Source organism: Erigeron canadensis, chromosome 9 (genome assembly GCF_010389155.1).
Source record: "Erigeron canadensis isolate Cc75 chromosome 9, C_canadensis_v1, whole genome shotgun sequence".
Lineage (NCBI taxonomy): Eukaryota > Viridiplantae > Streptophyta > Magnoliopsida > Asterales > Asteraceae > Erigeron > Erigeron canadensis.
This window is the reverse complement of record NC_057769.1, coordinates 1,213,953-1,226,548: the sequence shown is the minus strand read 5'-3', so window position 1 is coordinate 1,226,548 and position 12,596 is coordinate 1,213,953. Positions and strand designations below refer to the sequence as shown.

Sequence of the window (12,596 nt, the reverse complement as noted above, 5' to 3'; positions counted from 1 at the left end):
GCTAAATCATATTAAGGTTCGATAAACTCTTCAAGAAAAACAATATCTCAACTTTTATTACATGATAAGTTTTCATTGATGTTTGCAAAAAAAATAATATTTATTTTCATTAGCCATGGTTGATAAAAACAATAAAAATAACAGCTGGTTCGTAGAGTTTTTCTAATTCTTAATAACAACAATGATTATCCTTATTATATTCTGATTATAATTACTAATAACAACAATATTACAGTTAGTTTGGTTATTTTTTTTAATAATATAAAATAAGATATTTATATAAATATTTATTCGTATTACTCCAAATGTTATAACTCTCTAAATTTTAAATATATTTTGTTATTATATAGATATTATACAATAAAATATTAAATATTTTTTTATTGGGTTAAAAGTGTAAACTGGTGATAAAAAACTAAAAAGTGTAAATTAATTTAGACATATGTTGATTTAATTAATCTTGAGAAATTTAGCGATGTGATTGGTCAACTGGAGTTAGATTAGTTGCCTTTTAGGATATAGTATTAAGATTAATATGAGAAATTGAGAGTTTTGATTAATCAATTGAGGTTAGGTCACTTGCCTTTTAGTATATACTAGATTTTAGACCCGTGTCAAATACACGAGTTTATTAAATTATTAATATAAGAAATAATATATGCAAGACAAAGATACTTATAGGTTTAAATGTAAAAATAGTCTTAAATAAATTGAGATACTCAAATGAAAATTCTTAATGCTAAATCTAATTGTTTAAAAAATCACATATCTTCCTTCATCTTTTGGGATCACAATTATTAAGACTTACCAAAAGATGCATTCGCATCAACATTGCCTTTGTTAATCAGTTCAAACGAACAAAATTCAAAAAGCTCTCCAACGCTTTCAAACGCAGTTGCATCAGAAACAAATGTTTCTTTCAGAAAGTTTAGCTTACATGGGTGTTTAGCTAGCACAAACGATGATTTATTGGGTTTCACTTCAAAGTTTGAGATTAATCGGAACCCTCCTTCTTCAAGTAGATGTTCGAAATCTTTAATCAAATTGTAAGGTATTGAGCTATATATCTTTGTGCCCTATTAATCAGCAAAGTACCAAATAAATAAATTTTAAAGATACATGTTACAACTTACAAATAAATAAGAACAGAAGTTGATTACCTGTTCATCTACCAAAATCATATCAAGGCTGGATGCATTAGTGGAATTTTTGTGAAAAAAACACTTCCAAAGATGCAATATGTTAACCTTGATGGCGCAATCGATCGAATTCTCATTGATGTCTTGCAAAAAAGTTACTTTCTTTTCGTTAGTCATGGTTATTAAGATGAATAAGAGGAACAACTGGTGGATTTTTTTGGTGGGATTTTTAAAACAATAAGAGTAACGAATGCTGGGTTTTTTTCTTGCAATTTGTAACTCGTGGGATAATAATTTCGTGGGTTTTGATTCTATGGTTTATATAGAAGAATATGTATCCTAAATATACTCAGATTGCAATTACAAATAACAAAGTTGAATTTATTTAATTTGATTACAATAAGGATTGATTTAAAGAAAAATATAATGTAAACATGATAAGAATTCGTACCTTCTTGTTCTTCTTGTATACCATATGCGGTTTTGAATGTAATACGGATTTTAAGAATGGAAGGGAAGGGGAGACGTACCGATTTGGGATTTTCAAGTATATGGAAGAGAAGGTGAGATGGTCTGGCAAAGAAGTGTTCTTGGGAACATATAAGGATGATTTTGTTTTGTTATTGGGTTTTAAAACTAAATGTCTGTATTGTATATATATTGTATAAGTCGGTTTGTGCATTGTATATATGTAAAAGTTTTAGAGTTAGAAGCTTTATAAAAGCTATATTACTTATACGGATGAATTAATAAAAAATTTATATTTATATATAGTTGACAAAAATTAATTTAAAATTAATTTATTTAATTGAATTGAATTAAGTCACATGTTTAATTGAGAAAATTAACAAAATTAAGCGTTGTGATTGGTCAATTGACTTTTGATCAGTTGCCTTTTAGTATATATAAAGATTAAGATTAAGATTATGATATTTTTAAATTTTATATATTTTTAATTAATTAATTTTATATTTATATGTTAGAAGATATTATTGGATATATATTAGTTATTATTCTATTGGATATATATAAGTTATTATTTTACTGGATAAATATTAGCTATTATTCTATAGGATATGTATTGGCTATTATAACGTATTTATTATATTAAAATTATTAGGTAAAAAGTGTAAATTTGTGATGCAAAACAAAAAAGTGTAAATTAAAGTCAAAATTAAAAACAAAAGTCAACTTTATAAAATCGAGAGTTGTGATTGACCAATAAATTATAAGATCAACTTTGCTTTAGTATAATAAAAGATTGTATTAAAATCATAATGGCCGTAAATTTTCAGAAATAAATCTACTTACAATAAAGATGGAAAAAGTTTAAGATTTTTGTATGGGAGGTGATATTCGTACCACTGTTTTTGATGGATGTACCACAATGTACAAGTTTTACAGCTGTCTGTACAAGCCAGTTCTGCACAAGTGTGGTACATCAATCAAAACAAATGGTACTAATATCACTTTCCTTTTTGTATAATCTTTTAAATTAATTTGTATTTTCATCAGAGATTTATATTTACCTACTATATATATATATATATATTACATGAGAAAAGTGAGTATGAGCCGTTATGCACCTAACTTGGGTGAAAAATCTCTCACATATCAATATTTTAATATTTTGAATAAATGCTTGTCCCCCATGATTTTTATAGTTTAAAACAAAAAGTATGTGAGGGGTTTTCACCCAACTTAGAGGTACCTAACAACCTGATGTTCTCTTCTCCCATATTACATACACTCATATGATGCTTAATTTACATCAATGAAGTTATACTAAACTATTATCCTGTAATACGTGAAGGTAAATATAGCTAATTATATGTTACTTATTTGTAGGGTAATGGTGTACAAATTACAATATCATTAAGGCTCAAGTTTATGAACAGTGTCACCGTCACGTGACACTGTTCCGTTGATTGATATTTTATTCCGCATTACTATTTGGATTTTGCTACATCAAATCCCGTTTGAGTTTTATTCTTTAGGTTTTTATTGGTTTTTTTCCACAGTTTTTTTGGCTTTGTGTTCTTAATTAGAAAATATATTGGGCGCTGACACTGTTCTATTCGTCCATATTACTATATATATATTAAAGTCCATGGTTATGAACACTCACCATGGGCATTAATATTCTTACACGATACAATCATGTGGAACTCTTTGATTGGATGATGTTATATCCCGCATCATTATTCGAATTTTATCACATTGCATTCCGTTTACTTTTTCGATCTTTTTTTTTTGCACATATTTTTCTTGCACACTTTTAAACAAACATATTCATGACATAATTATTTTTAATTAAGCGGTTGAATAATAACGTAACAATTTCAACAAGACAATTAAAACCCTGTAACGCGGGTCCGGAATTTTCTAGTTATTGAATATAGCTGGAATTAACTATTAACAGAAGCTCCGGCCGTTAGTTGAGATATGCGGCTTTAATTACTAACAAGGTTGTGTGTTCGAGTGTTCGACTACTTGGAAGGACACATCTAAGTTGTGAGGTTTTTAAAAAAAGCATGTTATTATGGTAGCCGCTATACGATTAAAACTCATCTGAGTCTATCCTGTAACGAATAGATAAAATTTGGATGGGCTAAATATATATGATAATGACGAAAACTCTAGCTAGAGATGATTCATCTTTCTGATCTGATGGTAAAATCAAATAGTTAAAAATCATATGATAATTATAACTTTTTCATCTAATACTTTTTTCTATTCGTATTGGAAGATTTTTATACAGTGATAATAAACAATTTTGAAGTCACTTAGTATTAAACATATTGATATATATATATTTATGATAAAACGATGGGTTTAAAATTTAAATAAATAAATATTTTGAAGATTGAAAAACCTATATATCATGATGATATATAATATATGATATATGAACCATATATATATATGTGTGTGTGTAAGAGTGTGTTTTGAGAGAATCCGAAAGAAAGTGTATTTGATATTAAGATGTGTCAAAAAGTTACACAGTGATGTGGTGAATGAATACGTACTTCTATATTTTCTTATTGCGCCCTCATCTATAACAAGTATGGTAAATACATCAAAAATCAAACACTACTATTTTATATATATCTAACAAAAGTGGTTAGAGAGATATATAAAACGAATTTGGGAACGATCTATTCATGATTAAATTACATTTCACTTTACTTAAAGTCTTACAAACTTGTAAATTACTTGATAGAAAAAATCTCAATCATTTACATATTTAAGTTGATATAGTGATTGATACCATAATAACGTAATGTACTAATTAAACATTAAAGGAGACCGTACTAATTAATAAAACATTTACACGTCTAGTAGTTTGATTAGCACACGTACGTGGTCTTCAAATTCGGAGATCCACTAGAATAGAAATCCGGTACACATTGTCTTTACATTTATAGAACTTCAAAAGGTCAATAAAGACAACACGAAATAAAACTGTTATAAAACCACCCGCCTCTTATATATATATATCGTGGTATTATTTGTTTATTATGTATATATATGTTCAATTCGAGCTACAGAAATACAACACAATATATAGCTACAGCCTTAGCCTCCCACCAATTTTCTCTCTATTTCTCTACATATTTTTGCTATGTTTAAATCCAACCTATTTTTCACTACATCCATAGTTGTTATGCTCATATGTGTGGTACGATGGACGGGGTATCGATTCGATAATCAGTCTAGTAGTAATGTTGAAGTCATTCCGATTGATGGTGGTGCAGTTGGACCCGAGAGCTTTGATTACGATCCTGTTGATGGTAGCGGTCCGTATATGGGTGTTTCCGATGGTCGAATTATCAAATGGATACCGAATGAACGACGATGGGTTGATTTTGCCGTCATGTCAAAACACAGGTAAACTAACATCTATCTAGTATATATATGTAGATTTGGTTGTAGTTTTTCGTAAACATCATATGAGTTTCGTGAAACAAAACCTTAAGTGCTGTGGTTTTAAAATGAATTAAATAGTTGTACATTTATCATAAATTTCAGAGCGAAACTTTAGATATAAAATGTATAAATTTTTTTTTATAGACATTAAGTACAACTCTTTTGGTATATATGTATGGATAGTTGATAATTAAGTTTTTGTTTACATGTTTGTATATAATTAACTAAAACTAATATTTTATGTATTGTAATGTAAAGAGGAATACATCACAATGATTGAAGTTTAAATCCATCAAATGACACAACGATTAATTGGAGTAAACCTTACACCCTCAGGACCTGGATCTCTCTAGACCTAAGATCCTCATGGGGGCCTAGGATACGATTGAAGTTTAGCCACAATGATTAAGGCAAGCCTACTAATTAGAAAATATACTTCGTTTGGTAATGTATTTAATGTAATGGGCTATTTGGATTTTGTGATAGTACACAATAATACCATATAAGCATGGCGCCATCCATGACCGCCACTAAGTACGTTGTTGTTTTATAGGAAAAGGATAACCTATAAGAAAAAAAGGTGACAAACAATCAAATCTATCATATTAACAAGATAAGGTTTTGAATGGTGGTAATAAAAGTGGGCTCAACTTTTAACATAGTTATTTGTTTTATATTTTTTGTTTTTGTGGAGATCTCCAAATAAATTAAATTTTGTAATAATGAGTTTAACTTAACTACGATAATAATTTTCATTCAAAGTATTTTGAAATGTTATGCGTTATCTAAATCATATATGATCATGTCAATGTTTGAAGTAGTTAACTTATTTAATAACTTAAATGCCATCTTATCATATTCAATATATTCCGAAAAAAAACAACACATTATAATCATGTACGTTGTCCACTCATTTTCCTTTCTTGTTAATCTCATAAGGATCTCATTAAAAATAAAAACAACTCTTAAAATAAATAATAAGAAACAAGAATAATGGACAACGCGCCTGGACTGTCGTTAATGTTTATAAAATAATTGTACTTAATTTGGTCAAGTATTATCATCTTTTTGTTAATTAAAATATATAAAACGATTAGCTAGTAGAAGAAGGTATTACTACTTGCTTCTATATAAATAAAAAAATATGTCATCATGAATTTTCAAATATATGAAATAGTAAATCAAGAAGAAATATAAAACGCAACATCATGCTATAAGTAAATTATGCATTTATTATTGATTGATAGGGAAGGATGTGGCAAGCTAGATATGGAGCAACAATGTGGACGTCCATTGGGCTTAAAGTGGGATAAAACTAGAGGTGATTTGTATATTGCGGATTCCTATTTTGGGCTGCTTGTAGTGGACCCAAATGGTGGGTTAGCCACTTCAGTAGTTTCAAAAGTTCATGGCCAACATTTACGGTTCACCAATTCTCTAGACATTGATCAGACCAATAGATTCATCTACTTCACAGATAGCAGCCAACGTTACACCCGTAGGTACGTACGTTCTCTTTATCATCTATCTCGCGAAAAGAATTAATTAAGTTGGTCTAGTATGTGTCACACGTTTGATTTTGATGTTGTAATCAATTAACAAATCGACCAGCTAACTAATGACCTTTCGTTAATGGATCACTTCATACTGTACGTAGTACAATAATAAAATCAACTTTCTACATGTAGAAACGTATGAACACCCTCTTTCCAAATTTATGCAGGGAACATACGCTCGTTGTGCTCACAAATGAAAAATCCGGAAGCTTATTAAAATACGACATTGAATATAAAGAGGTCTCCGTGCTACTCCAAAACCTAACGTTTCCAAATGGGGTGGCGTTAAGTCAAGATGGTACTTTTCTTCTTATAGCCGAGACTACAAATTGTAGAGTTTTGAGATTTTGGCTTAAAACGCCGAAAGCTGGCACACTAGAAGTTTTCGCTGATCTTCCTGGATACCCTGACAATATTAAGAGGAACCAAAATGGGGAGTTTTGGGTGGCAATGTACTCGAGAAAAAGAATTTTTTTGAAATGGATTCAGTCAATTCCTTGGATTATTAATGCATTGTGCAAGCTTCCTATTGACATTGTTAAAGTGACCTCATATGTGGAGAAATTAGGAGGTGAAGGCTTGGCAGCAAAGTTGGGGGAAGATGGCAAAATATTGAAAATATTAGATGATGTAAATGGTAAGATATGGAAATATGCAAGTGAAGTGATGGAAAAAGATGGTTATTTGTGGATTGGTTCTGTGGAAAATCCTTTTATAGTCAAATTAAAAGTACAAAATTAAAGAGGGGAGGGGGGATACAAAAAGTTCATCTTTGATTTATCTGCAACTTTTAATTACACATTTAATAGCCACTATATATAATACTTTCAGTCTTGATATAAACTTAACATTTCTACATTAATGAAATAAGACAGTAAATGATTCTCTCCAGATTGTATTTCTACTTCAAAAGTAACTACTGAATTAGATTGATGATTAGTTAAGTTTAGGGTCTGAAGCTCACAAAAAGTCTAAGATTTGAAGCTCCTTAATTAGGTAATGTCTTTTTCTCTTAGATTGGCCATGGAAATGATCTGAAAACAACATTGGAAATATCCCAAAACTTTTTGTGAGTAGATCTATTCATAAAGTAAAACAAAGCCTAAATACTAAATTTCCAAAAACCCTCGTATAGTTCTCAAAATTCGAATGAGACACAAATTCGAATGAAAAAAAAAATCATTTTCTCAAAATTTATATGAAGAAAGAAATCCCTTGTTATAGTTCTCGTGTATGTGATATTTTAACTTCTCTGAATATAAGTACAAGACTTAATTAAATTTAGTCAAGTTATAAAACACATCATATGTTTTCTTATTATTTTTAAAATTAAAGAAAAAAAACACATCTTTATGACTTTATTTATAAGATCGAAATATCTCATACTCAACCTACACATATCTATAAAGTTCAATCACTAACTAAAGGAATAAACGAAAACTTTTGATTTTGACAGGGAAGGGTGTGGGCCGTGTGGCAAACCAGATATGGAGCTATATCGTATGCGGATGTCAATTGGGCTTAAACCTGGAAATAAACAAAATTAAAGGTCATTTGTAAATTGCATATTTCTATTTTGGGCTACTTGTAGTGGACCCAAATGGTGGGTTAGCCGCTTCAATAGTAGTCTAGTATCAAAAGTTGAAGGTCAATATTAATACTGTTACCAAGTCTATGGTCGTTGACTAGACCGAAGGCTATTCATGACATCATTTTTTTATTTTTTAACAGTGAGAGGAAAACCCCCTCTTAATCCGCCCGAAACCACGACAATTAATAGAAGTAAACTCTGCCCCCTCAAACTTGAGCCTAGGTATACTTAGATTAAGTCTTCATAGAAGGACCTCCAATATATATTAAAACTGTCGTGGAAATTCGAACTTGGGACATAAATGTCACCAAGGACCGTAACTGGAACAACTTCTGGAACAACTTGTGATATACGACATCATTATCTATCACAACATCATCTATTTTATAGTACTAAACTATCAGCAGCAATTCATTTCAAATAAAGTTCCATCATTATTTATATGTGTTTTACAATAAATATATAAGTTACAAGCAACATATAATATTAGTCGGTATTAAATTAATAACGTGCGCACTCCACATGCAATGTTACGGTTGAAGTGAGGGGAGTCATCAGAAAACTTGTGCATGCCACAATCTCCACACGTTTACATCTTCCACCAGTTTTGCCATTTAATTAATTAATTAATTATTATTGTTAGTATGATTATTATTTATATGATTATTATTTAGTGGACTATAACATTTGCCATAAGTTTACTTTCCCTTTTATGGGTGATCAATACTACTGAATAGTGATACCATAATGCCTTTTCCTTCTATATATTTGTATTTGTATTTTTTTTTTCTAAAATCAACAAAAGATTTATTAAAAAATGCTAGTAAGAAACTAGCAACTACAAGACATGATCCAACAAACAAGTAAAGAAAAAAGGAACATAATAAATTCTAACGATACAAGAAACACCTTACGTACTGTTGGGGAAATTTGTGAATAACGAACAGATAACTGGATATAATTAAACTCTGAAAAACGTGTAATCACTTTCAGATTGAATCAATTTGACGGTTCACTCAAACTATTCAATCGGATACAATTAAGAGAATTAAAGATTTTTTGTGTGTTGATGTTTGAGAAAAGAAATAGAAAAGAGAGAAAGAAGAGTGATCAGATATTGCATTACGGGATGTTTTTTTTATCATTATGTTGGCCCATAGCTGCCTAAACGGCAGTTCATAAGGGATTTCGAAATTCCCACTTTTGGTCCCTCAAATTCCGAAAAATAAATTTTCAGAGGGATTTTTACTATAGCTCGACCCCAGTCAGAGGCTCTGCCCCTTGAACCCCGCTCCCAGGGGCGCTGCCCCCGGACCCTCATACCAAGGTCATAATAAATTTAAATAGACATGCATCCCGCACCTTCAATCCTATATGATTTATTATTATGACATCACCGATCAAAACAAATTAATCCAATTACACTAAAATATCCAACACATACATCCGGCTACTAAACTAAGAAGGAAGATCACAATGCAACGCATTAACCATCCTCATTTACTTCTATGTATTAGGTTTTATTTATTTTTATTTTTTTGGTATATATAACTGTTAACAATTATATCAACCATCCAATCTAATGTTTTGAGATACTACTTAAATCCAGCGTTAAACTTTGTGTTATATATTGTCTATAAAAAAAATTAAAAAACATACATAGATTCAAGCACAACATATAGAAAGGAAAAAAAAAAGTAGTACTAGACTACTAGTATTAGAAGTCATGACAAAGACAAACGTTAGATTCCATATATAAACAAGAATATCCGTTGAAATGCCTAAAGTGATTGGTGAATTTGAAATTATTATAAGTATTAGTGAATAAAATAATGTTATTTGTCAAGACTTATTAGTGATTATAAGTCCATAAACTAATCCTATAAAGTAATCACACACAAATTAAATATGGTGACAGATGCATAGTGGTATCGTTTATAAATACATTAGCTTATCATCCTCATTTACTTGCAACATTTTTTGGAAAAAGAATCTTTCAATTCCTAAAAATAAGAATAAGCTAGAAAAAGAAGATGCTAGCATTATCCCCTCCTTTGTTTTCTACTACAACCTATGGATGGCCATTGGAAGATCTGGTCATCACCCAAAATCATCAAAAGAGTTATAACTATTGTGATGACATTGAAGCAAATTCTTATGATCAGCCCATTCTTGATGATGATCATATTGCAACATATGATCAAATGAATAAGCATGACCATTTTACACCGGAGAATTCAATTTCTTCCGGTGTAGCCGTAAATGGTGGCACTGGAGATGATACGACGGTATCAAAGAAGCTCAATCATAATGCAAGTGAAAGAGATCGTCGTAAGAGGGTTAACGACTTGTATTCCTTTCTTCGGTCATTGCTACCCTTGTCAAGTGACCAAAAGGTACATGGATATTGATATTAGTACCACAGAGATCGATTGATAGATATACCACATAATACAAACTATATATATAGGATACTGTACAAATGTTTTTGATGTACAGTTGTGATAAATCTATCAATAACTATGGTACAGGTATCATCTTCTCTTTAATATATATTTGCTACACACTAGCATCTCACATATAATTCTCTTTACCATGTAACAGAAAAAAGTAAGTATTCCGGGGACAGTATCGCGTGCACTGAAATACATACCCGAACTACAAAAGGAAGTGGAGGCATTGTCACGAAAAAAGGAAAAACTGTCTTCATATTCGTTGACTACAGCCATTAAGGGCGGCACCCAAGAGCCTGTTGGCACAATCAAGACAGATTCGTCGGTAGTTTGTTCGGTGAGTGTTTTGGGCGACAAAGAAGTTGTCATCCAGCTGATTTCCCCGGCCGATGATCAATGTCATACGATCAAGAAAAACAATAATGATGACATTATTATTAGTTCCTTGTCAAAGGTTTTAAACTACATTGAGGAAGAAGAAGATGAGCTTGTTCTTTTAGGTGCAACAACGTTTAAATCTTCTGGACAAGGCAGATTATTAATAAACACTCTCCATCTTCAGGTATTTATACATATATTTCGATTAATGTCTTAAATACATAGAATGTATCTCATCCAACAGCTAGCTAGACTATATATAAGCCGCCTGTTTGTTTTTTTAACCATTAAGTGATTGAATTGATTAAGTGACTGAATGGATAAGTAATGTCTGTATGGATTAAGTCAATACAGTTGTTTTTTGTTTATTAAGTTAAAAAAACAAACACATTTGATGACTTGATGGATTAAGTATTTTTGATTAAATCACGGCTTAATTTATTAAATCGAAAACAAACGCCAACTTATACAGTTTAACCAAGATTTCCTACATTAATATATATGTAAATTTTTAGTACACTTCAAACAATGTAAATGCAGATAAACTATATATCTATCATGATTCCATTAGCAATTAATCCATAGAAGGTAGTCAAAATATCTATGTTCTTGCATTCCAAACATTACAATTGATCATTTTTGAAATCTAAACTAGATAGAAAATTAATGTCTTGTGTTCTTAATTAAGGATTAATAATGGGTTTACTTAGGATAATTTATTTTGGGAGTTAAGATTAATATAACTGATCGATATATAGAATATATTAGTACTCTTGATAAGATAAGATGAGACACAATGGGAAATGAAAGATGCGGTTTGGGAATCTTTACTTAAATTAAATATTTTAATCGCTCAAACTTGTAAGCATTTCTCAAACAAGCTAGCCAATGAATATATTCTGTTATTATAGTAATAGTTATTATAAGTATAACTCAATTTTATATTTAAATAATGCCTATAACTTATCAAAATGGTTGGTTTGCCTACCATATATAGTCTATATATACTCTTTTTTATTTTTTTACATGTTCGCCAATTGATAGTTGTTATACGATGAAACTAATTGCAATGCTTTTCTTTCGTTGAACAGGTTCAAGGGGATCATCACAGGATAGAGGCTGAAAAGTTAAGATTAAAGTTGTGCTCTTTTTATCAACAAAACAAATGAACCTTTACATTAATTGTTATTATTGGATATATTAATCAGTAGGCTTCCGATTGATATATATCTAACATAAGTAGTAGAACTCTATAAATAGATCATTACGACTTTTGTAAATTTTGTTCATCTTTATAAACTTAGTATATATATCAACGGATCATGAGATGTTCATTTTTACACAGTGCATGGCACTACTGTAAAACATGTCCAATTGTACGTATATACTCATAGTTGTCGACTCCAATTGTATAAATATACAATATACTTTGTCCATTGCATTATTGTTACATGAAGATAATATAGCTATGTATATATATTAATTAGCAAGATACCGCGTAATGTAACGAAATAAACATATTTTGTAACTTTTTTATTTTAACGGCATC

The 12,596-nt window shown here is 30.1% G+C and overlaps 2 protein-coding genes across 2 annotated transcripts; both read left to right on the top strand.

Annotated features, from left to right (window-relative positions):
- The first annotated feature begins 4,657 nt into the window (after window positions 1–4,657).
- On the top strand, window positions 4,658–7,514 carry LOC122581919 (protein STRICTOSIDINE SYNTHASE-LIKE 10-like). The gene is made up of 3 exons (XM_043754236.1): window positions 4,658–5,030; window positions 6,317–6,571; window positions 6,793–7,514. Exons 1-3 carry the CDS (start codon window positions 4,765–4,767, stop codon window positions 7,364–7,366), a joined length of 1,095 nt encoding a protein of 364 aa, XP_043610171.1. The 5' UTR covers window positions 4,658–4,764; the 3' UTR covers window positions 7,367–7,514.
- Window positions 7,515–10,204: 2,690 nt separating this feature from the next.
- Window positions 10,205–12,387, top strand: LOC122583004 (transcription factor ORG2-like). The gene is made up of 3 exons (XM_043755437.1): window positions 10,205–10,612; window positions 10,821–11,231; window positions 12,139–12,387. The coding sequence occupies exons 1-3, from the start codon at window positions 10,250–10,252 to the stop codon at window positions 12,214–12,216; spliced, it is 852 nt and encodes a 283-aa protein (XP_043611372.1). The 5' UTR covers window positions 10,205–10,249; the 3' UTR covers window positions 12,217–12,387.
- Window positions 12,388–12,596: the final 209 nt, after the last annotated feature.

Excerpts from the sequence above, each read along its gene's own strand:
- LOC122581919 (XM_043754236.1), top strand. The coding sequence starts at position 4,765 with ATGTTTAAATCCAACCTATTTTTCACTACATCCATAGTTGTTATGCTC. Across the intron at positions 5,031-6,316 it reads GCCGTCATGTCAAAACACAG|GGAAGGATGTGGCAAGCTAG; the intron begins GTAAACTAACAT and ends ATTGATTGATAG. Across the intron at positions 6,572-6,792 it reads AGCCAACGTTACACCCGTAG|GGAACATACGCTCGTTGTGC; the intron begins GTACGTACGTTC and ends AAATTTATGCAG.
- LOC122583004 (XM_043755437.1), top strand. The coding sequence starts at position 10,250 with ATGCTAGCATTATCCCCTCCTTTGTTTTCTACTACAACCTATGGATGG. Across the intron at positions 10,613-10,820 it reads CCTTGTCAAGTGACCAAAAG|AAAAAAGTAAGTATTCCGGG; the intron begins GTACATGGATAT and ends ACCATGTAACAG. Across the intron at positions 11,232-12,138 it reads TAAACACTCTCCATCTTCAG|GTTCAAGGGGATCATCACAG; the intron begins GTATTTATACAT and ends TTCGTTGAACAG.